General features: G+C 40.8%; 1 protein-coding gene across 1 annotated transcript in view; it reads left to right on the forward strand.

Moving 5' to 3' along the window:
* Positions 1 to 27,468, forward strand: part of LOC310944722 (receptor tyrosine-protein kinase erbB-4-like) — a 277,925-nt gene that overhangs the window by 124,393 nt on the left and 126,064 nt on the right. Inside the window, exon 2 of the mRNA XM_083910530.1 lies at positions 15,295 to 15,446. Within this exon, the coding sequence (XP_083766656.1) occupies positions 15,295 to 15,446 (152 nt within the window). The remainder of the gene's footprint in view (positions 1 to 15,294; positions 15,447 to 27,468) is intronic.

Below are 27,468 nucleotides of genomic sequence, written 5' to 3' on the forward strand. Positions count from 1 at the left end.
TTTTGTCGAACTTTAGTAACATGTTTGGTAACACTTTAGATCAGGATACACATATTCACCATTAACTAGGTGGTTACTAACATGCATATAAGTCGCATACTAGCCCTTTATTAGTAAATATTAGGCACGTATTAACACCTTATGGAGGAAAAATCTTAATTCATGTCGTAATAGAGGTAGAATAAGGTTACGTAGAAAAAGGTGCCAATATGTAATTAATGATTACTAACAGAGGGCTATTATGCTACTTATATGTTAATGGTGAATAATTATGTGTTCCCTTACCACATTTTTGGAACATTTTCAGGAACAAAAGTCATATTTTGCACAACTTAAAAGCATTCTATATCAGTTTTTTTTTGTCTTGAGAGCAATTGCAAATATAGGTCACATAAAATGTGCTCTACTATATACTTTCTATATTTTTCGCACATTTTCTGAAGGTCTACAGTGCAAACACATGCGTCTTAACAAATAAATAAGAACAACGTGAATCGCACTTGGTTTACGTCGGGCGGCCTTCTGCGAGACGTGGCGAAAAAGTACGCAGCCGCTGAATCTGCTGCTTATTGTCGAGCACTCGTTCATATTAAAACTTCCAAAACCGATCCAACTCTGACGCCACACTTCATTTAACATCCTCGAGGGAGTAAAAAACAGTGATGACTAACAATTTCCTCATTGTAGCACCTCAGTGATGTTTCCCTTTCACACTCATTGCCTTTACATTCTCACTTGCCTCAAGAAATTCCACACCGTTCTCAATTTTGCTCTATTTATATTATATTATATTATATTTTATTTTTTTTACCTTGCTCCTGAAGCAACAGAAGTAATTAAGCCTGAGCATGTTCACTCCTGCTGTCAAGGCAGATGAGAAAGGAGGGAGAGGAAATGGGTAAGGTGTGAGTAAAGAATCACATTTATACTTTATGTATGTACATCTATATACTGCAGAGACTCTTTTTGTGGATTTTTTTTTTTTTAAACTGTCAACAACAGTTTATGTATGTTATATGCTGTGTTGTGCTTGTGGATTGCTGGTAATTATACTCACTAGCTCCACAAGTTCATTACCACCCCAGTGAGCAATAACCACCACCTCAGTTGGCGCGGAAACACATTTAATTCCATAATTATTGATTGCTTTGTATTGCCACATGGAAAGGGCAAGGCCTTTATTTATATATTTATTTATTCATTTGCCATCCTTTTTGTGAGATCGAATGGCAGAGCAGGTTGAGTTAAAGGAAGAGGCAGCCAGGAAAAAAATAAAGACATTCTATTTCTCAAGATACTGTCTCGAAGATGTTTTCCATAATGTAAGATGAAGGTTCCTGACCTTTCTTGTTTGAATGAAGATGGGAATTTGAATTTGTGCTTGAATAATTTTTTTTTAAACTGTGTGGTAAATCTGAACTTTTGTATCGCACCCTAAATACAAATGGATCAAAAATATTAAAAGTAATATCCTTGATTTAAAAAACAGAGAGAGGTTGCCAATGTAACCAATCTTTTTTCAAGAAGCAAAAGTTTGTAAAGATACCGATATTATTTTACAATATGTGACTTCCGGAAGCATTAATTGTATATAAAACCTCCTTATCTCTTCAGGAGAGATGTTAAAAAAAACATGTTAATGAGACTGTAGTTAAGCTTAATCTGGTTACTATCCTCGTGTTCTTCAGTGTGAGATCAAGCCATTTCAAGTCTATAACATCAATTAAATCCAATAATGTGCCTAAAGATCATTATAGTGAATATTTTTTTCAATGGAAACATAAATCAAGACACTCTCTTAGTCTAAAAAACAAATAAAGTGACAAACCATGGTTGACAAAGGAAAATGATGTGACACAAACTTAATATCACACTGTCACACTAATACAAAATAACCCCTCCACTCCTTTCTCACCCTGTCATCACTATGATTCCTGACTCATCAGACACTATTTTCATGCTCCATCCATCGGCCAAACATGGGGTGGGGGGGGCCTTAAATTATTGGCCCCTTTTTAATAAGGCTATGGATTGTGTGAGGAATGACAGCGGCGCCGCTGTTGATTATATCGAGAGCCCCGTTGTTTTATATCCCGGGAATGTCAGATTTCGGCTATTTACATCCCTCAACTCCCCCGCGCCCTGCGAATGGTTATTGATTTTGCCCGAGACGAATGGGAGTGGCCGCGCAGAATTAAAAACCCCCCCCAAAAAAAAGACAAAAAAGGTTACGAGGAGGAGGAGGTGCTGAAGAGAGGAAGGCAGGATGGAAACTGAACGGTGAAGACGGATGGACTTTAAGACTCTGAATGAGTTCAGCGGCTATAAATTTACAACTTTTCACACAAGGGTTTCATTGTTTTATTTGAACGTCCATTTTTGGCAGAGAACAAAATGGTTTTCTCTATGCGTGTGTGTACCTTAATATAAAGTGTAACCGAAAGTAGTTGTAGATCCCTTTGGCTCTGTGAAGGATCCGTTTAAAGTAGTCGCAAACTGCAAAACTGTAAATATCAGTGACAGTAAAAATATGTTAATTTTACAGTAACATAATGGCAACCCAGCTGCCAGTTCTTTACTGTTTTTTACAGGAACATTTCTAACAGTGTAGGTGCTTACAAACATGCGTATACTAGCTCTTCATTAGTATTTATTCAGCACATTATTCTACTTTATTCTACCTCTATTATGACTTGAATTAGAATAAGGTGTCAACAAGTCGCTTAATAATTACTAATAAAAGGCTAGTATGCTTCTTATATGCATGTTAGTAATCACCAAGTGAATGGTGAATATGTGTTCCCTAATCTAAAGTGTTACCCTACTTTCTTTCCGAAGTAAATCCACCTAAAACTGCAGATAAATGCAAATATATGGCACATATTTGGCACACATCATTAAGTGTTTCTTGCATTTTCCCTCTGATGTGATATGTAGACTCGGGAGGAAGAGGGGGAGGGAATGAAAGAATCATTGTAGGAAAGTGGGGAAGGAGGAAGAGTGACATTAGGTAAATATACAGACAAAAGTGGGCGAAATGGGAACGTGAGTGGAAAGAGGAAAACATTAAGACAGGAGTGGAAGGAGGAGACGGGGCCTGGGGGGGGGAGCGATGGAGACCAGTGACCGAGTGTGGATAACATGAATGACATTTTGGATTCTCTCTCTGCAATAAAGCGTCTCCCTCAACACAGGCTGTCTGGGTTTAGATAGAGGCCGTCACACTGAAGGGCTCATTTGCCTTTCACTTCCTCATTACATCCAACCCAAACTTATTTCCTCTTCTGGGAGACCAGCTCCCCCTTCTTCCCCGCGATTGTGTGTGTGTGCGTGTGTGTGTTTCATTATCTCTCTGGTATGTTGTATTTGTGACACGCCGCTTCACTTTGTACACAATTTGGAGGCGACCGCGGCGCGGCGCGACGACTCACGTTCGCAACGTTTCCACGACATAATGTGATTTATTAAAAGAGAGAGAAGCTAAGCACACTTGACCAAGCACAGTATACACACACACACATGTACACACACACACACACACACACACACACACACACACACACACACACACACACACACACACACACACACACACACACACACACATGCCATGCATATTTACACTGAAGGCATGTCCTGTCTCATCTGTGATACTGAAACACACACAGTCCTCATGGCACAAATGTTCTCGAACCTTTCTTCATAATGATTTCTCCCATATGGTTCCTACTAATATTCTGCTTGGAGCATACACACACTCACTTACTCACACACACACACACACACACACACACACGCGCGCACACACACAAGCAGCCCCTTTGTGCTACATTAACTACAAACCTCATTTCCCCACAAAGAGAAGCCAGTGGCTGAAAATTGGCTGGGACGAGTCATTAAACCTGCGTCTGACTCACTCACGTACACACACACACGCACGCACGCACGCACGCACGCACGCACGCACGCACGCACGCACGCACGCACGCACGCACGCACACACACACACACTCACACTCAGTCATCTGTTATACAAAATGGCCCCACCCCCACTCACCTGTGCGTCAGTGTAGCAGGTGATATTCCCAGCGCCCACTGAGAAGTGATTGCCCTTACGATGGAGAAGGTCCAGCGTTCACGTGTGTGTTGTACATAAGTGGTTGTCCTTTTAAATCATGCCTTTAAGTGCATTTTCATGTGTGTGTGTGTGTGAAAATGTGTGTGCATTCTGCAGACAGATTTAAGTCGGGCTGCTCACAACTGGCATTAAAATGTATCTCACGTGACCACCTATGATCAAACCTGGCTCCCCCTGCTCTTTATTCAAATGCTCAGTGACGTCATTCCTGTTGGCAATAGCAAAAATGTGGTTTTTCTTTTACAAATTGTGTACAAAAATAGTTGTATCTGCTGGTGTTGTGTGGTAGTGACAGGGTCAGGGAGAGTGAGAGGAGATCCATCCATCCTCTACCGATTTATCCTCCACATGCGAGGGTGGCGCTGTGCCAATCTCAGCTGACATAGGGCAAAAGGCGGGGTTCACCCTGGACAGATCGCCAGTCCATCACAAAGGGCCACATGGCGGCGAACAACCACGCACTCTCACTGTCAATTTGGAGTATCTAAATTAGTTTTTGGACTGTGGGAGAAAACCCATGGACACACACGGGGAGAAAAAAAGCATATTAATCAAAGCTCTACTTGCGCTACTGTAACATAAAACAAGATTTCATGTCATTTAACCTTTATTCAACAAGATCTTTAACCTCTTTTTTAAGTTAGACCTATACCCAAGACATAATTTTTTTTATGTCTGCAATGCGCTAATATATTATATTAGCGCATTGCAGACATACAAAAAATACAACTGAAGACATATTGATATTAAAATAAACATTTAAGGAATTCAATTTCACAGTGAAATCATGTAAAAACTGACATTTTAACGATTGGAATTAATCGATTAATCTGTTGATTATTTTCCCGATGAATTGTTTGGTCCATAAATCAGTGTTTGTCAAACCTGGAATGCATTCAGAGCCGATTTAGAGCATTCGAACGTGTACCTATAGCACGATCCTGACACAATCGGATCGCTCAGGACGAACGTTAATACCGTGTGTGAATAGGGTCATGGATTGATAAGCGATAGCTGGTATAGCATAAGGGGGGATTAAGATGCAGATGGAGGGGGACGGGCAGAAAAAGTAAAGGAGGGGAAAGAAGGTAAAAGGTGAAATTGGAGGAGGAATAAAGGCAAGTCAAGTGTGAAGGAACGGAGTGAAAAAGGGGGAGAAAGGTTGACAAAAAAAGAGATCAGAGATGGACAGATGAAGGAAGCGGAAGGGGAAGTGTTAAGAGAGATGATTGATGGCTCTTAAACCCTGCTGGCCCCGGATCAGCCTCTCGAAGCTGTTGGATACCTGGAAACAGTAATGGACAGAAACTAATGAAAAGTCGTTGCAATGCGGTGCCCTTGTTCCTCTCATCGAGACTCTCGCATTTGTCTTCACTGCCTTCGTTGTATCTCCAGCTGTGTTAATGGCCTGGGTAATTGATGTTGTAAAATGCAATTGTAATCGCTGTTTACATTGCAAATGTATCCGCAGTCACCATGCAAGCAATTTTCTATATTTCTACACATATAGCCAGTTATAAGGGCTTGAACATGAAAATTGTTACACTTTGGTGTATGGAGTTCTGGGAAGTTTCCACAAGGTCACACTGAACTCTTTATGAAGTCTATATATAGTTCTTTATATATACTAGCACTGCATAATATCCCAAAATATCATGTATTTCACATTCTTTATTAACTGTGTGCAAAGGTTTGACTATTTTATCAATGCAAAACCTGCTAAAAAGTAGTTCCATACTGGAGTTTTAATTTGTGCCATCAATCATTTTATAATAGTAGGTGATTTTACTCCCCCCCCCCCCCCCCCCCCCCCCATGTTGGATTTCTGGTTTTCGACTGAAACTTGTAATATCATACTTCCTGTGAGGTCTGAGCCCATAAGCTGTGCAGCAGCTTCGTCAGCATCACCTCAGGAGACCGTGTGTGGCTTCAGAGGAGCAGAGAAGATGATGATGATCAGGAGGAGGATGGTGGTGGCGCTCAGTAATAACCATCCACCAGCGATGTGGTCCAGGCTTCCTGGGTTTGTTTGAAGCCGGGTGTGTGTGTGTGTAGGAGTGTGTCAGCTGAGGTTGTGTGATGTGTGTGTGTGTGTGTGTGGTTTGTGATGAAGCAGATAGTGGCTTCACTTTCCCAGCCCTCATCATGTAGATTTAAGAGAGAATGCGTGAGGCTGGCAGCTGAGGATATGTTTCAAGTAACCAGTGCTGAGTGGAAGAAACGGGAGGAAAATGTGAGTTTTGTGCACGGCATGATCACAGCTTGCACTGAATGAGTCTGACAGCCAACATTTATTTCTTTGTTCTCATGTCAACTGCAGCTAAACCATCAAATAAAGGCAAACTGACACAAAAAAGCAACGATTTTGCTTTTTTTTTGCAGACCAATGATCTCACACTGGGGGTCTCGCATTTAAAACAGTAACAAAATACTTAGTCTAATGAAGTTAGGAGGCAGTGTGGAATCATGGGAATTTAACACAAAATTCAATGCTTTTCCGATGGACCTGTTTTCTTGTATGGTTTAGTGACAGAACTTGGTGCAACAAAGTTAGAAGGTGACCGGAGTGCAACAATTTACCTTGAATACAGATTTATATGGATAAAAAAGAGTGCTGTGAACATTTTGGCTAAAATAGGTTCACTATCCAACAAATTAATCACATAAGTATTGATGTTTTAATATGATTTAATACACACACAAAAGGGTTACATAGTGTATCTTTAATCCTGTTTATCTAGCTCTACATCTACAAAAATATATTTTTTTATTGTCTTTATTCTGTTTACTCGATATGATCTTATTGGTCAAAACCGTAGGTATATCGTCTTCATTACAGGTTGAGTCTTACCAGGAAACAACAGTATATCCAACAGCCACCAGGTGGCGACTCCGCGGGTTGATAAAAGAGCTTTGAATGGAGCAGTCAATGGTCTCAATTCATCTCCTAACTGAACATTACGTTGATTTTTGGACAACAGTATGATTGACAGCTTCTATCGTCCAATAGGAGTCTCGATCAATATACAGTAAAAGGACAGTGAAAAACTTATTATGGAATCATTGATCAATGCCAATACGTTCATGAATAGGAACAACAAATTCAAATTATTTGCCCGCAAGGTCACATTTTCATTTTAAGCAAAAGAAACAAAAGAAGAGAAGAGAAATGCTAAAACAATACAAATCAAGCTTTCCTTACTGGGGATTATTTATTTATAATCTTATCGATCAAGCTTTCTTGAAGCCGTAGCACGTTCATGTCACTGTTGCTGAACCCTGTAGCTGCGGCAACACCCACTCAGTCAGCCAGTGGAGATTCTATTGTTGTCTGACTCCTAGTAACTCACAATTGTAATTTTCTGACAGACAAAAACAACAACATATTGAAACGTCCTATCTTCTGTAATTTGCTGCAATTTAATTATCTTACAATGTGGCCGTTTTCATTGCTGTGCGTGGCTGAACAAAGAGTCTAAAACTGCAACAGGAGGAGAGAAACTTGATCACAGAAGTGGCACAGCAAAGAATAAAAGAGACATGGATGTGATGGAGGAGAGACAAAGTGAAAAATAAGAACAACCACAGCTCAATATGTCGGTGAGAATAAGTTTGAAGATTACGTGTCTTCTTGTCACACCTCATGGCTTGATAAAAAAATAAAATACACTGCATATACATATCTGTCCAGAGACATTTCTCTGCTCGTACCTGTCCTGCAGTAATCACTGCTGCCTCCTGAAAAGCATGAGGGAGGCTCCGTCATCGTTCCTAAACTCATTTTGTCTCTTCCAGGAAGAATGGTGTGAAATGGGATTAAGTTGTAATTCAATTTTGGAAGATTAAATTCAGACAGTTTTCAGCTCGAAAAGCAACTTGAAGGGACACGCCGGCAGCGAAACTAGGTTATGCAACAAAGAAGCCATTTTCTATATACAAATCTACTAATGCACACACATCCACAGACCCCCCCCCCCCCCAGAAAAAAAGAAAACCATCACCGCCTTTGCAAAGTCTGCCAACTCATTATTAGTCCTTCTCATCTTTCCTTTCATTAACGCTCATGAACTATAAGTTATAACGTCATGGTTGTGATCAAAGTGAATGAGGAAACTGACTCTGAGCGGCTGAAGGCAGCCAAACACCCATGAATTCTTCTTTGCAACACTTGAGCCAAAGGCTTTTGTGTGGCTTTCCTCCCTTTATTGAGCCGCTTCTCTTTGTTGGACTTGCTCCACTCGCCTTTTTGATCTGTGTCGCTTGGCGATCATAAGTGACTGCTTTGGTTCTTCTGTTAAATGCTTTAAAACAGTCTTCCAGGGCCGCTAGCTGTTCGACAGCATGCATATGTTTGGCATTTTCTTCAGCGCAGGACTGGTGCCCACTCTTATGTGGCGGACATTTTCTGTCTTCTTTAAAGTGGGAGCATATTGACATCATGTTCTATTGAAGAAGACCCAAAACTAGTGATTGAAGAAAATGCTGACTTTATAAATCAAGTGAGACGTAGAAGCTCATTTCCTTAAGCCCAATTTATACTCCTGCGTAAAGTGCTCTGCGTAGGCTACGCAGACTCTGCGTAGCCTACGCAGAGTCCTCTGCGTCGACGCAGAACCTGTCGAAGAGCCTCTGCTTCGTCTCCGGGTGCACTGAATATTTTTTTAGTGTCCGTCACTCTGTCAAGGGACAACAGAGACGGCAAGAGCTGCGATCGGTCCTCAGGACAGGCCGAGCGAAGCTGCTCTGTGCCGGCTCACAGTGAGCAGCCAGCGTCCACAGAGGGCGGAGCTGAAGACTGCCGACTTCGTCGCTGCCGAACTATAAATACGTCATATCTTAACACACACAGCACATGTTTAGACTCTAAATGGCCAATTTCTCGCCTCAAATTATCTTAAAACTGCGTTCCGGGACACAGAAAAGTGACAAACGGCCACTGTTTCAACAACAACAGTATTTCTCCCTCGGACGCCATTGCTCACTGTAGCCAAAAGCACAACAACCTTGCGCAGCGACCCCTACTGATCGGGCGGGAAATTGCAACGCCTATCCGTCACCACGACGCAGAAGTATAAAGGCTCGAGTGGTCTACGTGGTGACGCAGACGGATAACGCATTACGCAGTCGGAGAAGTATAATGTGTTCTGTAGACTTATTTTTTTCACCCCCACTTCCCAGCTGAACCCCCCTGAAGGTTCCCTTCTAGGTTCTCCTGTGGTTGCCACAGAAAGCTTTCCTAACATTCAACCTAATGTCAGTTTTTGGTTGCACATTTGGTTCCCAGAACGTTACTTTGTCACAACCTTCATACAACCTTTTAGATCACGATCTCTAAAGGTTCCCAGAATGTTCCCATAACCTCTTTGGTTACAACCTTCATAGCCTGCAACCTTTAGAGAATGTTCTCTGACAGTTCCCAGAACGTTCCCGTAATCACTTTTGTCACAACCTTTAAAGGTTCCCAGAACATTCCCCGTAGGTTACTTCTCTACGACCTTTATGCAAGTTTTGGTGGACGTTCTCTAAAGGTTCCCAGAAAGTTCCTGGAATCACTTTTGTCACAACCTTTACAACCTTTAGAGAATGTTCTTTAAACGTTCCCCTAAGGTTACTTCTCTACAACCTTTGTACAAGCTTTAGAGAACGTTCTGTAAAGGTTCCCAGAACGTTCCCCGTAGGTTACTTCTCTACAACATTCATACAACTTTTAGAGAACATTCTCTAAAGGTTCCCAGAACTTTCCTGGAATCACTTTTGTCACAACCTTTATACAACCTTTTGAGAACGTTCTCAAAATGCTCCCAGAACGTTCTCCTTAAGTTACTTCTCTACAACCTTCATACAACCTCTAGAGAATGTTCTCCAAAGGCTCCCAGAACCTTCCCATAACATTCCTTCTCTACAACCTTTAGAGAACGTTTTCTAAAGGTTCCCAGCACTTTTGGCTTCTTTTAAATATTTCCACTTCCAAACTTCACCAAGGTCCATCAGAAAAGCAAACCCACGATTCAGGTTAATGAGCTTTTATTGTGAAAGGTTATAGGTATTTGGCAAGAAGTGATACTATAGTGATAAGGATGAGGAATGTTCTCTTTTATGCCGTCTTGTAAATAATGCATTGTTGAGGAGAAAAAAAATCAAGGCTATTGGACTTCCCAATAGAAAAACAGCAATGACTTAATACTTGCACTCTCCACTGCAGAGAGGGAGAGGGGAGAATGGAGGGAGTGTGGAGGATAAATGGATGAAAAAAGGCAAAGGGAGGGGAAAAAATGAATTAAGAAAGAGGGAGAGAGTTACAGAAAACAAGACGACACACTTTAATTTACAGCAGAGCATGCTGATGCTCCCAGATGTCGTTCCCACTCCGGCAAATACAAGATTGTGTCTCTCTCTCTCTTTCTTTCCCCTTAGTATCTGTGCCTGCTTTTATTCTCTACACAAAAAGTTTCTCTCTTTTATGTGTGTGTGCATCCATGTATTCAGGACCTCTTTAGGACCTTTTTCGGGCACAAACACTGACCTCGTCAGGACCAGTAGTCCTCACATACACTTTTCACGAAGCAAACAACACTTTTTAAGAAGAAAATAAATATTGATTTAAGCTGCCTGCTTGTAATTATCTAACGTTTGCCAGATTATGAACGTAAGATACTTAATTATTTTGTTCCAGACAGACAGCGACTCAAAGCTATTGTGACTACTTCAGGTCCACTGAGCTGTTGCTCCAAAACCCAGCATCCAATCAGCAGCCAGCTTCCTAAGGCCACGGCACAAAGAACAAATCAGGGGACAGCAAAGAACAAGTGTATTTTTAGACAATAAAATACAATATTTTTGAATGATTAAATAGTTATTTCACTTGCTTGGTGAAATTGTTTGAAAATGCTGACACAAATCTAATTCCACAGACTAAAACCTGGTCCTAATGAGGAAGAACCTCATTTCTGAGGAACTAGTTAAGTTTAGGACCTAGATTAGACATGTGGTTAAGGTTGAGGCTTTCAAATATGAATGGAAGTCAATTCAGTGTCCTAAGAAGAATAGCGGTACAAGCCTCTGTGTGTGTGTGTTTGTGCTGATATTAGCTTTAGATGTTTTGAGTTGTTTTCTCCCGACCTCTGACCTCTGATCTTTTACCCCCACATACAGATGTGACCGCTCTCTCTCTCACACACACACACCAGGACGTGTAGGTTTCAATAAGAGATTATTACAGACACCTGCTAACCTTTCATATCCGTAAACACACACACACACACACACACAAATATTGATCTGGTTTTTCAGGTCCTATACCGTAGACTTGCCTTAAGTTTGTAGCCGCCCTTAAATCATTTCATCTAATAAGTTATCTGTGTGTGTGTGTGTGTGTGTGTGTGTGTGCGTGTGTGTGTGTGTGTGTGTGTGTTAGTGTGGTCAGCAAATCTCATTTATCACCACAGCGTCTGTCCCTTCGCTACCATTCTGTCCCGCACAGCCTGAACCCACTAATCTGCACTAATCTTTGCAGAGCCAACGATCCATAAAGCAATATGGGAGTTTATGAGCTCTCAATGTTGTTCAATATAGGGGCAAGTTCAACTATGCAATAGTCTGTTCTGTTTTTTTCCCCCTTCTATTCTCTCTGTCATTTTAAAGTTCTGGGTGTGGAGAATCTGGTCGTCCATATTTATGGAGAATGCACGACTGTAGTGGTTAACGGTGAAGTGCATCGAGAAAATTCTGTGACCTGTCTGTGATCTCAAGTATCATATTAAGCCCTAAGTATATCTGGAATGATGCAGATGACGCTCAAACTTCAATCAAATCGAAGTACAACGATGTGAACATCATTTCTGCAAAGTTTTGACTTTGATCAATTGAAGTTTTTTCACATATTTAAATACTTTCCCCCCACTATTATATCACAATTAGTGTTCAATAAAACAGTTTAAGGCTATTTTCCATTCCAAAAACGACCACTAGATGGCTCATAAATATACTCATAAATCTTCAGATGAATGTCAATATTCTAAAAAGCTTATGGCTACATTTCACATCATATGAAGCGGTATTGATTTCACATAAGGGACCACCCATTTTCATCTTAGAATCTAAATTAAAAAAAAGTCTCACAAGCATACTTTTACATTCATCAAAAAAAAACATTTTTTTTAAATTGTGCTATATAACCACACATATAGTGGAGTAGAGATAATTGTCTAATTTTCACAAATTCCACAGATTTTTCAAATAACACATGCAATGTATTATTGTATGGCTATATTGGATTTCTATGTATATCTATCTGTATGGCTTTCTATTATTCTTTGGTCTGAATAACGTGTGACACAGTCACGACAGTGTTGCAGCATTTGGGGTGATGAAATAAAATTAGACCCCCAAACAGTCGCCACTTTCTGATGACACTCGGTTTTAAGAGCGAGGCCTTTTTTTTTTTTTTTCAAAGCTGCGTCTGACAAAACTTTTAATGAGCATTTTTAATTACAACGAGCACAAACTCCATTCCAGTTCCTGCCACACACCAAAACACACAAACCCGCCATGTAGCCGCGCCTGTGGTGATGTGGCTAACGTTGCCAGCTGAACAGAGCAGATGGTCACGGGACTCGGGCTCAGGCTCGGGAGGCCCGGCTGACTGACTGGTGGAAGAGGCAGACAGGGAACGCAAAACAGTGACTTGATGGTGGGAATAGGAGGAGCTCATTAGAGAAGGAGCTGCTGGTGGTGTTAGCTTGTTGTGGTTTTGTTGCAGATAAACACAGCAACATCTTCTCTTCTTGGCTTTTTTTGGATTGTTGAGACAATATGAGGTGTTGTCTTGGTTTGAGGATATTCTCATGTGATTCTTTTTTCAGTACTGATACTGTGGCATGTTTGATTAAAATGTACAAACATGGGTCCCATATTATGCAAAACCAAATTTTAATCATTTTAATACTTATATTTGGGACTGCAGGCCCTACCAGTCGTCAAAATGTGAAAAAAGATGACTCACTCGTGTTTTTGTGGTCCTCCTCAGTCTAAATACAGGAGATAAAACATGCAATGATGACTTCTGCACTCATTGGGACGTCACAATGCGCAAAATTCCTGGAATTGTTGCCTCGAGGAGCTCCGTTTTTTCCGTAAAACAAGCGAGAGGGCAACGGCATCCGAAAACCGGAAGTCCGCGAAAAGTTCTATTCTTGGCTCCACAGTTCAGCACAGAGTTCTACACAGACTTCCAGCCTCAGAGGATTTATCTGTCCAGTGAATACATGTTATATATGACGGCAATGTGCCGGCTAGAGCCTGTAAATTATCACTTTTCCAAATGCTAACTGCTTTTCTCTCCCAGTAGCCTCTGTGGCCGTTAAGGTATTTTGACCAAAGAAAACGATGAAAAGACACAAAAGTGAACCATGTTTTGACAGTGAATGCACTGAAAAAAAGTCCTAATGATGACCCACCTGTAATAGGTCCAAGGCTCACCAGTGGCACGTGGACCACCAGTGAAAAACCAACAGTCCTCGTCCTAATTGCCTCGCCGCGCACCAATTGAGCCGTCTCTCTATTTGCCAGGATATCTTCAAAGTCTCGTAATCTCGTTCGCTGACTAAAGTCTCCAAGTGAAAGCTTCTGCAAAGGTCAACCAATGCAATTTGAATATCTGTGATTAAAAGCATGTGCCAGTGCCAGACGCACACTGTAGGTCAGTGCCTCAGCGTGATGACACTCACCCGTCTCACCCCCACTTGTCCCTCCCGGAGTCTCAAATCCCCCATTTTTGAGGGTCACGTCTGCTGCACTCTGCCCTCTTTTCAGCAATTTACCTAACGTCTTGACCGCTTTTCTTTCTCCCTCTGACATGATCCTCCTTGTCCTCCCGTGACGTCTTCTTTTGTCCACATCACACAGTTCACAACCTAACATTCCACAACCTAAATGTTTGTCCCTCGTCTCTGTCCTCTTTCCTCTCCCTCCATGTACATTATCACGCTGATTCTGACATCTTTTTCAAACGCAGCGGTCATTGAGGCGTGCTCATACAGGCTGACATTTGATTTAAAACACCCTGTAAGTGCAGACTAGAATGAAAAAACACTTTTGGGGGCGGAAATAAAGTGTTATTTATTACTTTTTCCACTGTGGAAGAAGTATATTTAAATTCCAGGTTGGCTCGTTAGGTGACCTTTATACTCACTGTAGCACGTGGCTGCTTGCTCGTAGCAAAATACTTTCTTGACATTTGAATCCTATCTTACTTAAGTAATTCTAATGGTTCTTTGGCTCATCCCATTGATCTCCAGTGCTGATTATCTCCCTTTAGATCCCCTCTAACAGTACAGAACCTCTAACAGAAAAACAAAATGAATCATAATCGGTTGCAAAGGAAAAAGACACAAATATATATCTAGACACAGACCACCTGTCTTTTAATGGCGTCGCTGTGCCGTTCCCTTCTCGCCGAATCTTTAAACTCTCATTAAAGCCTCTTGTGAGACCTGTGAGACTTGCCTTGCTCACAAATTAGCTTCTTACCAAAGAGCAGCTACCTTATTACCAAGCCTTCATGCTTGTGCTTTATCTTACAGTCATTTTTTTCTCCCCCTTATTGCTCAAGTCAATATGATTGGGGTGAAGAGCTTAAGACGTGGAGAAGTGAGAAACTGTGTCTCAGAAATTCTGTTTTACACTTTACCAGTGGTTTTAGTATTTTTAGTATTTCGTATTTTCTTTCCCAGTACTTGTGCTGTAATTTGTATTATGACCATCAAAATAATGAGGAAGCCTGGATTTATTTTGATTTTATGGCTGCAGAAATGCCAGAAAATGTTCAATGAAGTGAGGGCTTCTGCCCCTTTTTCCAAGATAACTTTCACTTTCCATATCTGGCAGTTATTTAGGAATTACAGCACTGAGCTGACATCACAAACATGTGACACGCTGGTGAATCTTGTCTGTGATTGGACGGTCATCCTGTTTTTTAAAATGTTCTTTATTTCACAAACAATCTAGGAGTTACGGTAATGAGAAGAACACATGCCAAATCCTGTCGGCGAAGGATTGTTTTTTATCAATCAGAAAGATGTTTGTTCCTATGTTAGTCTTCATGATTTAGGATCTGGATACATATCAATTCATCCCTTCACTCTTTCTGTCTCATTTAGTTTGCCCTGGCACAGAGAACAAGCTGAGCACACTGTCTGACCTGGACCAGCAGTACCGCACCCTGAAGAAGCTCTACGAGAACTGTGAAGTCGTCATGGGCAACCTGGAGATCACCAGCATCGACCGCAACCGCAACCTCTCCTTCCTCAAGGTATGATGCTGTGTTTTCTGCACCTTGTTTTTTTATCCCAACTACATCTGCTACAGATGGAACAAAAAAAATGGAGTTTGAATGTTTCCGCACTTTGGAGAGGTCAAGGGTTGTGGGCTTCAGGGCTGCTGGAGAGCGATAGAGAGAGAAGTACAAACCTTGGATGTCTCTTTTTATCACACAAGGAAGCTCATTTTATTCTTTATGTGGTAGTTTCCTTCAACTCAATTCAAAACACTCAAATTATTATACTTTTTTTTACACAGGGTCGAGCCATTTAAGTGTATTATGACAATTTTTTGGCAGACAACAGTGTAAATACCGCTGTACTGGTCTCACACAGATATATACATATATATGTGTGTGTATATATACACGTGTATAAATATATATACATAGATATGTATATATATATATGTATATATACATATATATGTATATATTTATATACATATTATGTATATATATATGTATATAATATATACATATATGTATATATATATATACATATTATGTATATATATATGTATACGTATATATATACAATGTAGAGAACTCACAAAGGACATTTTTAGCCAGAATTGGATACAATGCTTATTATGACAAACACAAATACTATTAAACACCTAGTACTACCTCGCCACAAGTGGTGGCAGACAAGGCTCCCCCCTTTGTATTTTACAAAGGGGTGAGCTGAGTGTTTCAGCACCATGGACAGAAACCAAATTCAGGCATGCAGCATTGCAGTGTCTCAGCACCATGGACAGAGACCAAATTCAGGCAGGCAGCGTTGCAGTGTCTCAGCACCATGGACAGAGACCAAATTCAGGCAGGCAGCGTTGCAGTGTCTTAGCACCATGGACAGAGACATACCAGGCTTGTTTCAAGGCATCTGAAGACTATTCTTTATACAAAGAATTCTGATTTATTCAATTTTGGCGATTTTGTTGCTCTATAAATCATAAACATTAATGGAACAAATCATTACCTTTGTAGATTGAGTGTGTAATGTGTCAAAACTGTGTCACAATTTTTTGACGGCATTGTGAATTCTGTCGGGGACAACAGAGACAAGTGAAACTGATAATTCACAGGTGAATCACAAGGTACAGTGCACACCATTACAAAAACAGGAAACTAGCCAAAAGCAAGGACTTAAAAACCCAAAGGTAAGTAAACAGAAAGAATGGCACAACAACAAAAAGCTTAAACTTAATAAATGTCCAAACAAAAATAGCCTGTTTTAACCCAGCGGTCTTACCTTGTACCAGTCATGTCAGTTTTGTTGTCCTGAGTGTGCCTTTATTATGTAACCCACCTGGGTTTCAGCATCTTATTCACTCATTAGCACTGACTGAAGCCCTTTGTTAGTACAAAGACAACACTACTTGAAAAAACACTGATAAGAAATGTATGTGAGGCGCTGCAGGTACATGGTGTACTTGTATCTGTTCTCTTTAGGGCTAAGGTTTGTAATGTGGCTCGGTTATGGTTCAGGTTAGGCATTAACTAGTTCTGGTTTAGGTGAGGTGATCAGGCTTTGTTCAGGCTGTCCAAAGGAATGGAAGTCAGTGTGGCGTCCTAAGAGAAATAGCTGTACACACCTTTGCGCGTGTGTGCTTTTCCATCATCGAGATTGTGTTTTAATTGCAGGAGCACATACTGAACGTGCCACCAAGCCCCCATCCCTCTCCCACCCTCCTCACCACCCCACCCCACCCCCCGCTGTTTAATGAAGTGAGGTGTAGTCTAATTACTGGGCCAGTGCTATCAAATGAATTCCATAAACAGTCCCATTAGGCCCGGCGTCATTAGGGAAACAATTAGGCATCTGGGGAATTGTTAAGTTGATGTGCAAGGGGGGTGGGGTTTGGTGGCTATGTGGTTGCTATGGGAACACTGTTGCCAACACCCCTTTGATCACAGGAAGACAGAGCATCCAAGATACATTTCACTTTTTAAGACTTTTTTTTTAAGACTTTGTGATTCACCGTTTATCAAGTGTAGGGTATTCATTCAAATGTTTCTGTATCATTATCAATTTTCAGCTCCGTTACATTTTTAAAAACACAAAGTAGTAAGTTAAATAAAAATATTAATTATAATATATTAATATATTTGAACCCTATATTTTTTATATGGAACCCTATATTATGTCCTTTGGGTGTATGTTTTCTACTTAAACATAAAAAAAGCAATTTACTTTTCACAATAAAACTGGTAATTACCCTTTGGCAATTCTCTGCCAGTGTAAACTGTTGTCATTTCATGTCCTCCATCACATTAGGGTTGACAGAAGCTAATTGGAAGAGACAAAAAAAACAAAAAAACAGATACAGATAACTGAGTTGTTACGCAGGCCGACTTTAAGGATGAGCACATTTATATAGTTGACGATGCAGAGGTTCAAGTTGATGATCATGCTTTTCATCTTTCTATTTAAAGCTCCATCGTGGAGCATCTATCGCCCCCATGTGGTGTTCTAAGTGATTATCAAAACACTGCACTCCCTACGACCAAGTTTTTCCTCAAGACATTTGGTGCCTGTTTGCCTGTTTTTTTTACTCGAACTTAAACAAGTTACTTGTTTTACATTTTTAGACCAGTACGTTTTACCTGTACTTAAGTAAAGTGTTATCAAAGTAGTGGTACTTTTACTTGAGTAGAATATTTCAGTTTAGCATTTAGTGTCTATTTTATTTATTTATTTTGAAACACTGTCTCAACTGTCTTGTGGTCATTGTCTGAGGAAAGAAGGGAAGTAGAGATGAAATTTGAAGAGGGGGCTTTTTAAATCTCTGTTTGCACTTTTTATTTGTTGATGAGGTTCGGGCCTTTGCTGCAAGGAAATTTTAATAACTTTTAATTTTGATTTAATACCCCTGGTGTACCACATGATGTCAGGTTTAGACAATGTTCAGTATCAACATGCACACTTTTTTTTAATGCTGTAGACACATATTTGCACAAACATACAACACTGGTCTTTTTGAGCAGCCAACAGGAAATGGCTGAACAGAAGTGACACACTGTGGACTCTGGATGTCCCGTGTGAAGCTGCAGCCAGGGAGGAACAGGCCACGTGTGGAGATGGATGTACTGTAATGTTGGGAAGGATAGAGGGGGGGAGGGGGGGGTAGAGAGGAAGCGAGAGAAGAGCTAGAGGGCTGTCACTTTTATGGCAGGCAAGAACATCTGCTGTGCTAAAATTACAATGTTCAGCTACCATGCCACAGGGATGTGTGTGTGTGTGTGTGTGTGTGTGTGTGTGTGTGTGTGTGTGTGTGTGTGTGTGTGTGTGTGTGTGTGTGTGTGTGTGTGTGTGTGTGTGTGTGTGTTATGTCTGTATCTACTGTGTGTATGAAGACAGGAGAGGGCAAACCGGGGCAGAGATGGAGAGAGTGCAGGGACCTACTGGAAGATTTTTGCCTGGTAAGACACAGACAGTTGGACGGATGAGACGGTTCTGCAGTCTCCTCAGGTCCACTTTTCCTTCCAACCTGACTTGTTCCTCGTCGGATGCAGGGTGAGAGCAGGAGGGTTCAGAAAATGTGATACAATCATTTATTTTTGAGTTCAGCTCTTGTGTCAGATGTGGGGTCGGTTTGTTCTCACAAATAAAGCATGTGGTGTTTGATTTAACCTGCCTGCAGTGGTGCGAGTGGAGCTCACACCATCAGGGCCCCTGTAAAGCACAATGTCCTCCCAAAAACTGCATTTTGAGATGCTTGTGTAAAAAAAGGAACCCAAAACTGAGGACGTGCTTTTGCAAAAGTTGCATCACTCTTGAGTGACAAAAACACATGGTTTTACAAATCCATTCCAGAGTTGAGTTTTACACCAAATTTGAAAATCAAATACATAAATACATGTTTCAAATGATCAGACATACATGTTTCAAATCATTTTCCGAGTAAAATTAAATTTGAAACTGGAAACTGAAACACCTTGTCACTATTTAGTCAATAATTGTAGAACTAGAATATGCAAATATTCTTAACAAATTGTAATTGCTCACCCAAATTAAGCTCATTCAAACTGAAGTAAGCAATTTGCCTTCATATTATTTGCTACAGTAAATCGACTCCATTCAAATGTGTGTAGACAATTTAAGTCAGGCTATTTTATTTTTTCCAGTGTGATTATTATAATGCATATGTACTGTTGTAACACACAAACAAACACATTTACCTTATAATATATGTTAAGAACTTGTTTATTTCAATCATTTTATTATTTTCTTTATTAATTAAACAGAATAGATGATTTGCTACATGTGGCACCAAGAGAGCTGCAAATTCTATCATGTTTGTCATTTTTATCAACTTTGTCAATAACAAATTTACATATAGGCAACAACATATAACTATATAGAAGTGTTTAATGATTTAAGGGCCACAGAATGAAGCACATAAAATGTTTTTGATTAGGTACAAGGGTAAAATGTCGAATTAAATGATTAAATAAACAGGCAGACCAATGTGGGGAGCAGGATCAGCTGAATAAACCTGCCTCTCAATCTTTCTGTGAATTCAGACTGAGTTTGTGTGATGGGCGTCTCCATCCCTCCGTGACCCAACCCGCCCTCTGTCTAGTTTGCTGGCTGACTCCTGCCTGTCACTCAGACTGACCCGCGTTTCCCTCCGGTTGTGAAGTGCACATCAGCGCCAAGTGACCCGCGTTGGCAAAACAACCAGCTAATGATGTCACCTAGGCTGAAGGACTCTTCATTAAGAGCCAGATCAATCTGGCGGCTCGCGCTGTGAAAACCCTGTGGCATGATGCCAGAGCTGCAGCTCAGAGCTGAGGGACAAGGGGGAATGTCCGTCCATTAAGCCAGGAAGAAATCTACAGTGAGGGACTCAATCTTTTGTTCATTAAGGATTCACACCACTATAAATCCCGTGTGAAATAATATCCCACGTTCCAAATATTACAACTCAAAATGTGTAGCTTTGTCGTAATCTGTAGACAGTGATTAAGCTGGGTAGTTATCAAACTATGGGAGATTTGGTGTTTTCTAAAGCTCCAGCAGTGGCGGTTGCTGGTCCTTGAACCAGGGGAAGCAAATTTCAGGCCCAGTTTTAATTTCTGCCCTCCGCTGGTTTTCAGACAGTTCCTCCAGTCCTCATGCATCAGTCCAGTGTCCATTGACTACCACAAAAAAGGAAGAAAGGACGATTTTGCCGCATTTATTCAATCACTGTCTCACTCACTGCAGTGGGGAAAAAAACCTATCCTGTGCTGTCTCGTACCGATAAATGAAGCTGAGCTTTCTCTGGTTTAAATTTGCCAAGAATGTATGAGAAGAAAACCAAACCATTACATTAAACAGTACACATTTGACCATTTATTTTATGACATTTTAGAGAAAGCTGAGATTCCCTTGTTGTCTCTGAGCTCCAGTCTTTTAAGAGTGAAATTACTATAAATACTGAACTATTCTACTCAAGTAAAAGTACCATACTTTTGTTAAAATTTTAAGTAAAAGTACTGGTCGAAAAATGCTCTCAAGTTAAAGTAAACTGTAAACTGTTTTTCCTGTCCTCATCAATCACTTGTCCTCATCATTCAGTCACCTGTCCTCATCGTTCACCTGTCCACGTCGTTCACCTCTCCTTATCATTCATTTGCCTATCCTCATCACTCACCTGTCATCACTCACCTATCCTCATTGTTCCCCTGTCCTCGTTGTTCACTTGTCCACGCTGTTCACCGGACCTCATCATTCATTTGCCTGTCCTCATCAGACACCCGTCCCAATCACTCACCTGTCATCACTCGCCTGTCCTCATGGTTCACCTGTCCTCATCATTCATTCACCTGTCATCACTCACCTGTCCTCATTGTTCACCTGTCCTTCATCATTTATTCACCTGTCCTCATCGTTCACCTGTCCTCATCACTCACCTATCCTCATTGTTCATCTGTCCTCATCATTCATTCACCTGTCCTCATCGTTCACCTGTCCTCATCGCTCACCTGTCCTCATCATTATCCTGTCCTCATCATTCACCTCAATCACCTGTCCTCTTCGCTCACCTGTCCTCTTCGCTCACCTGTCCTCATCATTCACCTGGCCTCATTATTCAAACTGCCCTCATTGTTCACCTGTCCTCATCATTCACCTGTCCTCATTGTTCACCTGTCCTCATCACTCACCTGTCCTCACATTCAGTCCTAGCTTTCTTAATTCAAAATGGTCGTCGTAAAGATATACATACAGTAGAGACAGACACAAAGCCTTCAGCAATGAAGAGATAAATGACATGGTCACTGAGGTGTATACTTCATGTCTACATGCGGACAGAGACACCCTTTACTCAGCTTATCTCACACAACCACCAGCTGGGAGAGTGAGAAGAGAGATATGACCATGGTATCTTTCTTTTTTCTTTTTTGTGTGTTTTCACAAGAGGGTAACGTCGCTGTGTGAGTTCAGTTTGGGCACAGCCAAGCAACAAAAGCAGAGAGAAGAAAATAAAACGAGATGAGCGCGACATGCACAAGTGAGAGAGAGCGAGAAAAGAGACTCCTCACACCAAAAGCTTCAAGTTTCCTTGGGCTGTATTTCGGCTGCAAATGAAGGAGCTCAGTGATTCTGCAGCTCAGCTTTTCTTAAAGCCAACATCCTTCTGTTGTCAAGGCTCACGTCTTCTCCTCCGCTGCAATGCTCTCTTTGCATTTTTCCTTGCATGGTGCTGCAGAGATGTTTTATTAAGTTACGGGACAAAGTTTCAAGGGATAAATGTTCGTCTCACAGCGACAGTGTTCAACTCTTTCTTTTGCACTTTGTCAGCCAAAACTTGCACCCCCCCACCCCCCATCACCACCACCGTGTCCTTGCTCTAACCTACAGAGATTAGTGTGCTATAGCAAGAGATTCCCGCCACTGTGTGTGTCATTATTCAGCACTCATCTGATCTCTTCTCTCACTGTCTGAGAGTGTGGCCCTCTGCTATTAATTTACTGCCAGGCAGTAATTCAGATCCTCTCTCCCTCGCTCCCTCTCACTCTCTCTGTCGTGCTCACTTCACACGTCTGTCCTTCAGATAATGTGTCTGCCATCCATCCAGCTTTGTCATGACGTGCTAAAAGGCCACGTCGAGTACGTTTGTGTAGACGGTCGTGATAGCGTGCTCTCCAGTGCAAGGAGAGCTACGTGAACCTGTGGACACGGAGGACAACCCCCCCCCCCCCTGTGTTTCAGACAGTATTTTCTCATGATTTCAAACCTAATTTTTAACTCTCAATTATCTAAATCTCTGTCTGTAAAAGGGCATGATGACTCCTGTTGCTCAGGGGGCATTTGTGCATCAAGGAAAGTGTTTTCTGTACTGGTGATAAATATATCAGTTTTAGTTAAAGGTGCCATATGTAAGATTGTGGCCAAAAACGGTTACTACATTCAAATTCAAAATACTGAGGTCTTTTAGGTTTCAACTGGCAACCCGTGGTTGCTCAGTAGCTGAAACTCTACTGACTGCAATGATTGGTAGATGGCGGTAGGTGGCGCCACATGCCAAAACATGATTTCAAAACATAAACATGATTTGCAGTCTGCAAAATATTTTTTTAATGCAAACATTTTGTCTGTACTGTTGTTGTTGGTGAGTTCAGTTTGTTATATGAACATTATTCCTGAGTCTCTGTGACATATAAGGAGGATTTTATGGCCAGTTGCTTTAGATTTATAAAATAATGCACCTTTAATGTGATGCCATTGGACAGCTCGTTTTACAATAATGAATTGTAGGTTAGAGGTGTGGCAAACATCCTGTGATCCTTGCTATAACAACAAGCATATAATTTCTAATCATCTAATCATATGATTTCTAATTTTGAAAAGGGGGCACATGAAATTTTTTTTACAATTCTACAGCCATAAATTCAAAATAAAGATTGTCATGATGGTCCTAAGAGGGTTAAACATCCACAGTGTAAGAATTAGTGGCATCTAAAGGCAAGACTGCGGAGTGCAACAAATCGGGGAATCCTTCAGTCAACTATAGCTGTCTTTACATATAAGAAACGATGTAAGCAACACTCTTTCACAACTCACTTTAGTTAGATTGAAACTTAATTGTGCCTGTGGGGAAACGATACAGACAATAGAATCAGGGAAAAACATAACATAAGACAGTAAACGTACATATAAAAGGTTGTTCTAAGGCTACAAAAGTAGTGATCAATTTCCCTGTGCTAAATGTTACACACTGGAGCTTTAAATATAGGACAAGAGTCATCATAAATCATCGCGTTGGACTTGAAAATTGGACGTTAAAGTCACAGATGTTTGCAGATCCACACAGATTTTATGGTTTGGTGAATTCATGTTGATTTAACTTTTTTTTTTTTTTTTTAAATGGTTACTAACACTATTAGACCTATAATATATGGTGCGGTTGTCAGATCAGATTGTAACCTTGATATTTTTCATGTTCCAATGTTGCCGATTTTGCGCCTACGGCTATTTTTTTGTAGTTGGTGAATCCGAGTAGAGAACCAACCCCTTCCTCACAGCAAAGATGTTATTTACCCAGAGAGACAGACAAAAGTAGAGGACAAGGCCAGTGATGAGGTCAAGTGCGCCTCTCTTTCACTCGCTGCTCTTCTGTAGACGTTTCACGCTATTGTGCTCCGCGTTGCACATCGGCTGTCGGAGGCACCTCTCCACCGAATAATGACACCACAATCCTGCGCGACGTTTGGAGAGGGAGCGTGCTAGCCAGGCGAATCGTACAGTTTCATTAGCCTTTGAACCATGTGAGGAGCTCATAAAAGGATGGGACTGTCGCCTGGAACGTTAGGCTATTAGCGCCTCGCGGGCGCCCGGCAGCGCCTGCATAATTACAGCTCTTAACGCTGGGGAAAATTAGCACCCTGCTCATGCCAGCCTACACCCTGCCAGATCATGGTGGCACCAGTATCTTATAGTTCGGTAATTGTGGGGTAATTGAGATGTCCAAGTCCAATACAAGAAAAATGGAGCATTTTACTCTATTTGTTTCAATGTTGTTCTTTCTTTTACTGTTTCCTGCAGTCGAGATTATGTGTAAATCAGAAGTGGAGCGAGGACTTGGAGAGAGTGATACAAACAGTTACAGTTTGTTTTTTAAATGTAGTTATGCATGAGTTGGAAAGGGAAAAGAAAACAATTTTAAAATAATTTCCCCTTCTCTTAGCTTTTTTTCTTTTTTTTTCATTGTTAAAGCCAGGCTGCAGTATTAGCAATAAAGCTGCAACAGCGTTAACACCTTGTTTCAGGGGAGATGTTGCTTCAACTGAATGAACTGAATGGTAATTTCTGCCCTGCTGCCGCTGCTGCTTCAGCTTGTTGATGCCTTTTGAGATTACAGAACTTTTCGAATAACCAGATGCTGTTAAACTTCATCTTTAAAGAGCTTGCGATGCTGAGGATGTTTTAGTGCCTGATCAAATCAATGACTTAACGAGAAAAAGTAAATATTCTGTTGTGAGGGAGAGTCAGAAATGTCAAATATCTACAGCAGATGCTTGAAATGTAGTGGAGGAGCATTTTACAGACATAGTGATTGTTTAATCTTGGAGATGTCATTGTTGTATAGAGATAGTTCAGTTTCTCACACTCCTGCACCAAATGGAGGAAATAGGCATTTTAAGCTTTCAGGGTCAACTGCGACTGTTTGTATTATGAAAAAAAAACAATGTAAACAAGGGATTTCAAACACAGGAGTCACAAGATAACACATTTGAACGTACTGATGGAGGCAGCAGTGGATTAACAACTCCTTTGTGCTGCTGCGATGTAAAATTGTTTATTTTCTCAATAGTCTGCCGTGGTTTGATGATGACATTTACTCAGGTGTTACACCATCACACTGCGTTTCCCTTTTTAGCAGCACTTTGTGTGAGGTAAATCAATGTGAACCAAATGAGGCATTTGGTTCACATTGATTTCATTACGTTTCAAGCAATTGTAGCATTTGATAAGTATTGACAACCAGTTGTGGAAGCTCCACAAATAACTTTTTCATAGACGTAGTTGTTGGCTTTGCATAATTTGACGCTACTGACTCTACTTTTCACATTTCCAAATGAGTTTGTGGTCTCAGTCAGTAGATTCAGATGTCCGTCCTTGCAGTGTGATGTGCATTTTCCAATATATGCACGCCTTGCCTCAACTACACGGTTTGGTATGCGTTTTCCATTAGTATGGTACCTCCTCAACGTGGGCAGAGTCGTCTTAGCATTGCTGCATGGAACTGCCGTGACTAGTGACTACTGAAACGAGTGACTAGTGAGGTTGTTTTCAATGAACTCAATCTTTAGACTCAGTTAATTATATATTTGTTCAGTACTTCCTCCATGACCGGAGCACAGACTCCGTCTGGCACAGTCACTGAACTGAAATACAGCAACAGGGGTTGTGATGTGGCTCACTGTCGCTAGTGTTCAATGTTAAGATTTTAGACATCTCCTTGCTAAATGTTGGAGATTAACGCACATTTTCAGGATTTTCAAAGTCTTTTTAACTGATTTACACTGCGGCATTGTTGTGCCAGACGTACCGAGTCAAGCTGTTGCAGGTGCTGTGTCGTGGAAAAGCGCTAAAACAGGCAATATAGGAGGGTGAGGCTTTAGCAAAATCAGATGTCACACACTTTGACCTGTGAGTTATTGGGCTCTTGAAAATTTCCACCCCTCTCTTCATCCACCACTTGTCATCTAAATATGGTTTAAGAAGTACAAGATTGCGACAGATATCCTAGCAGTCTTCAAAATGGCTGTTCATTATACAAAAGGTGTCTTCACGGTGGCTCTGCTTTAAATCCTCGTATGAGAGGGATTCATGTTAAATGAGCAAATATCTGATAACCACAACGGAGGAATAATTTGAATGTCACGTTATGCTGTTGAGTTTGAATGATCAGACTGTCGGAGAAATTCTTTATTATTCATTTATTTATTTTAGCTTTGAGCTGCAGGATCAAGCCACTTATCAAAGCAAAGCAGAACATGCATTTAAATGTGAGGCATTTCAAAACAGATGTTTTGCATGACATTTTTTTTTGTGTGTGTGTGTGTTTTTTTTTTTTTAGAAAAACTGTAAAAATAAATAGACCAAAAATAAGATTTTGGGACTGACACTGCCAGGCCTGATTCCTGTGGGAGTTGCAGCTCCTCTGTTTGGATGTTGGGATGTCTTGTGCCCCCAGGGGCAGCTTGGTAGGTGGTACGTCTGAGGTGCTGCTCTTCCTCATTACTGCTCTCTTGGTTGTTTAGCCTGCAGCTCTGGTGAGTTGTTGTTTTCAAAGTGGAGAGAGGTGCAGAGAACGCATGCAAAAACACTTTTTTTATCCAGTGAATATTATTGAAACAATTCAGGGCTATTTGTTAAAAGCTAAGTTAACACGATAGAAGATTTTTTCAAAGACTTCATCAGCAAAACAACAGTTTAAAGCCTCCATGAAATGACACTCCCATCCCTAATTGACTATACAGTTAGTTCAAGTAAGAATTATAGAAACATACACACAGAAAAGAGAGTTAATACATGAGAGCTAGTTTTAGTAATGCAGGATCCACAGACTGTTGAGCCAAGAGGAGCAGCTACAAGAGGCCTACAATGACCCTGGTAATTAGGTCTGTCACTTTTCTTAGAAATATTATTTCAAATGTGGGGTGTAAAGTTCACTTTTGAGCTGAAATTACCAATATGAAATGCCTTCATTCTCATAGACCATTTGAAATAATGCCCCTTAAGATAAAGTTTCAAGCCATAGAGGTCCTGTTTGGGGAACTCAGTAATAGCACCTTGGAGATGCTGTTTTGGTGGAGAGATGTTGGATAATATTATAATGAAAAAGAGAGCCACACTCAGTGTCAATCAGTTTGACAGACTTCTGTTTCTGGCAAATAATATTAGAAATGCAATAGGGCCATTTGCCTTGATTGTCAGTTCTATATTTTAACTTAGAACCGATTTTACATTTTAGTTAAAAGCTGTCGGAGCCTCCTCCTGCTGTCACCGATTTCCCAT

The sequence above is a fragment of the Microchirus variegatus genome (assembly GCF_963457635.1).
Source record: "Microchirus variegatus genome assembly, chromosome: 1".
NCBI classification, from domain to species: domain Eukaryota; kingdom Metazoa; phylum Chordata; class Actinopteri; order Pleuronectiformes; family Soleidae; genus Microchirus; species Microchirus variegatus.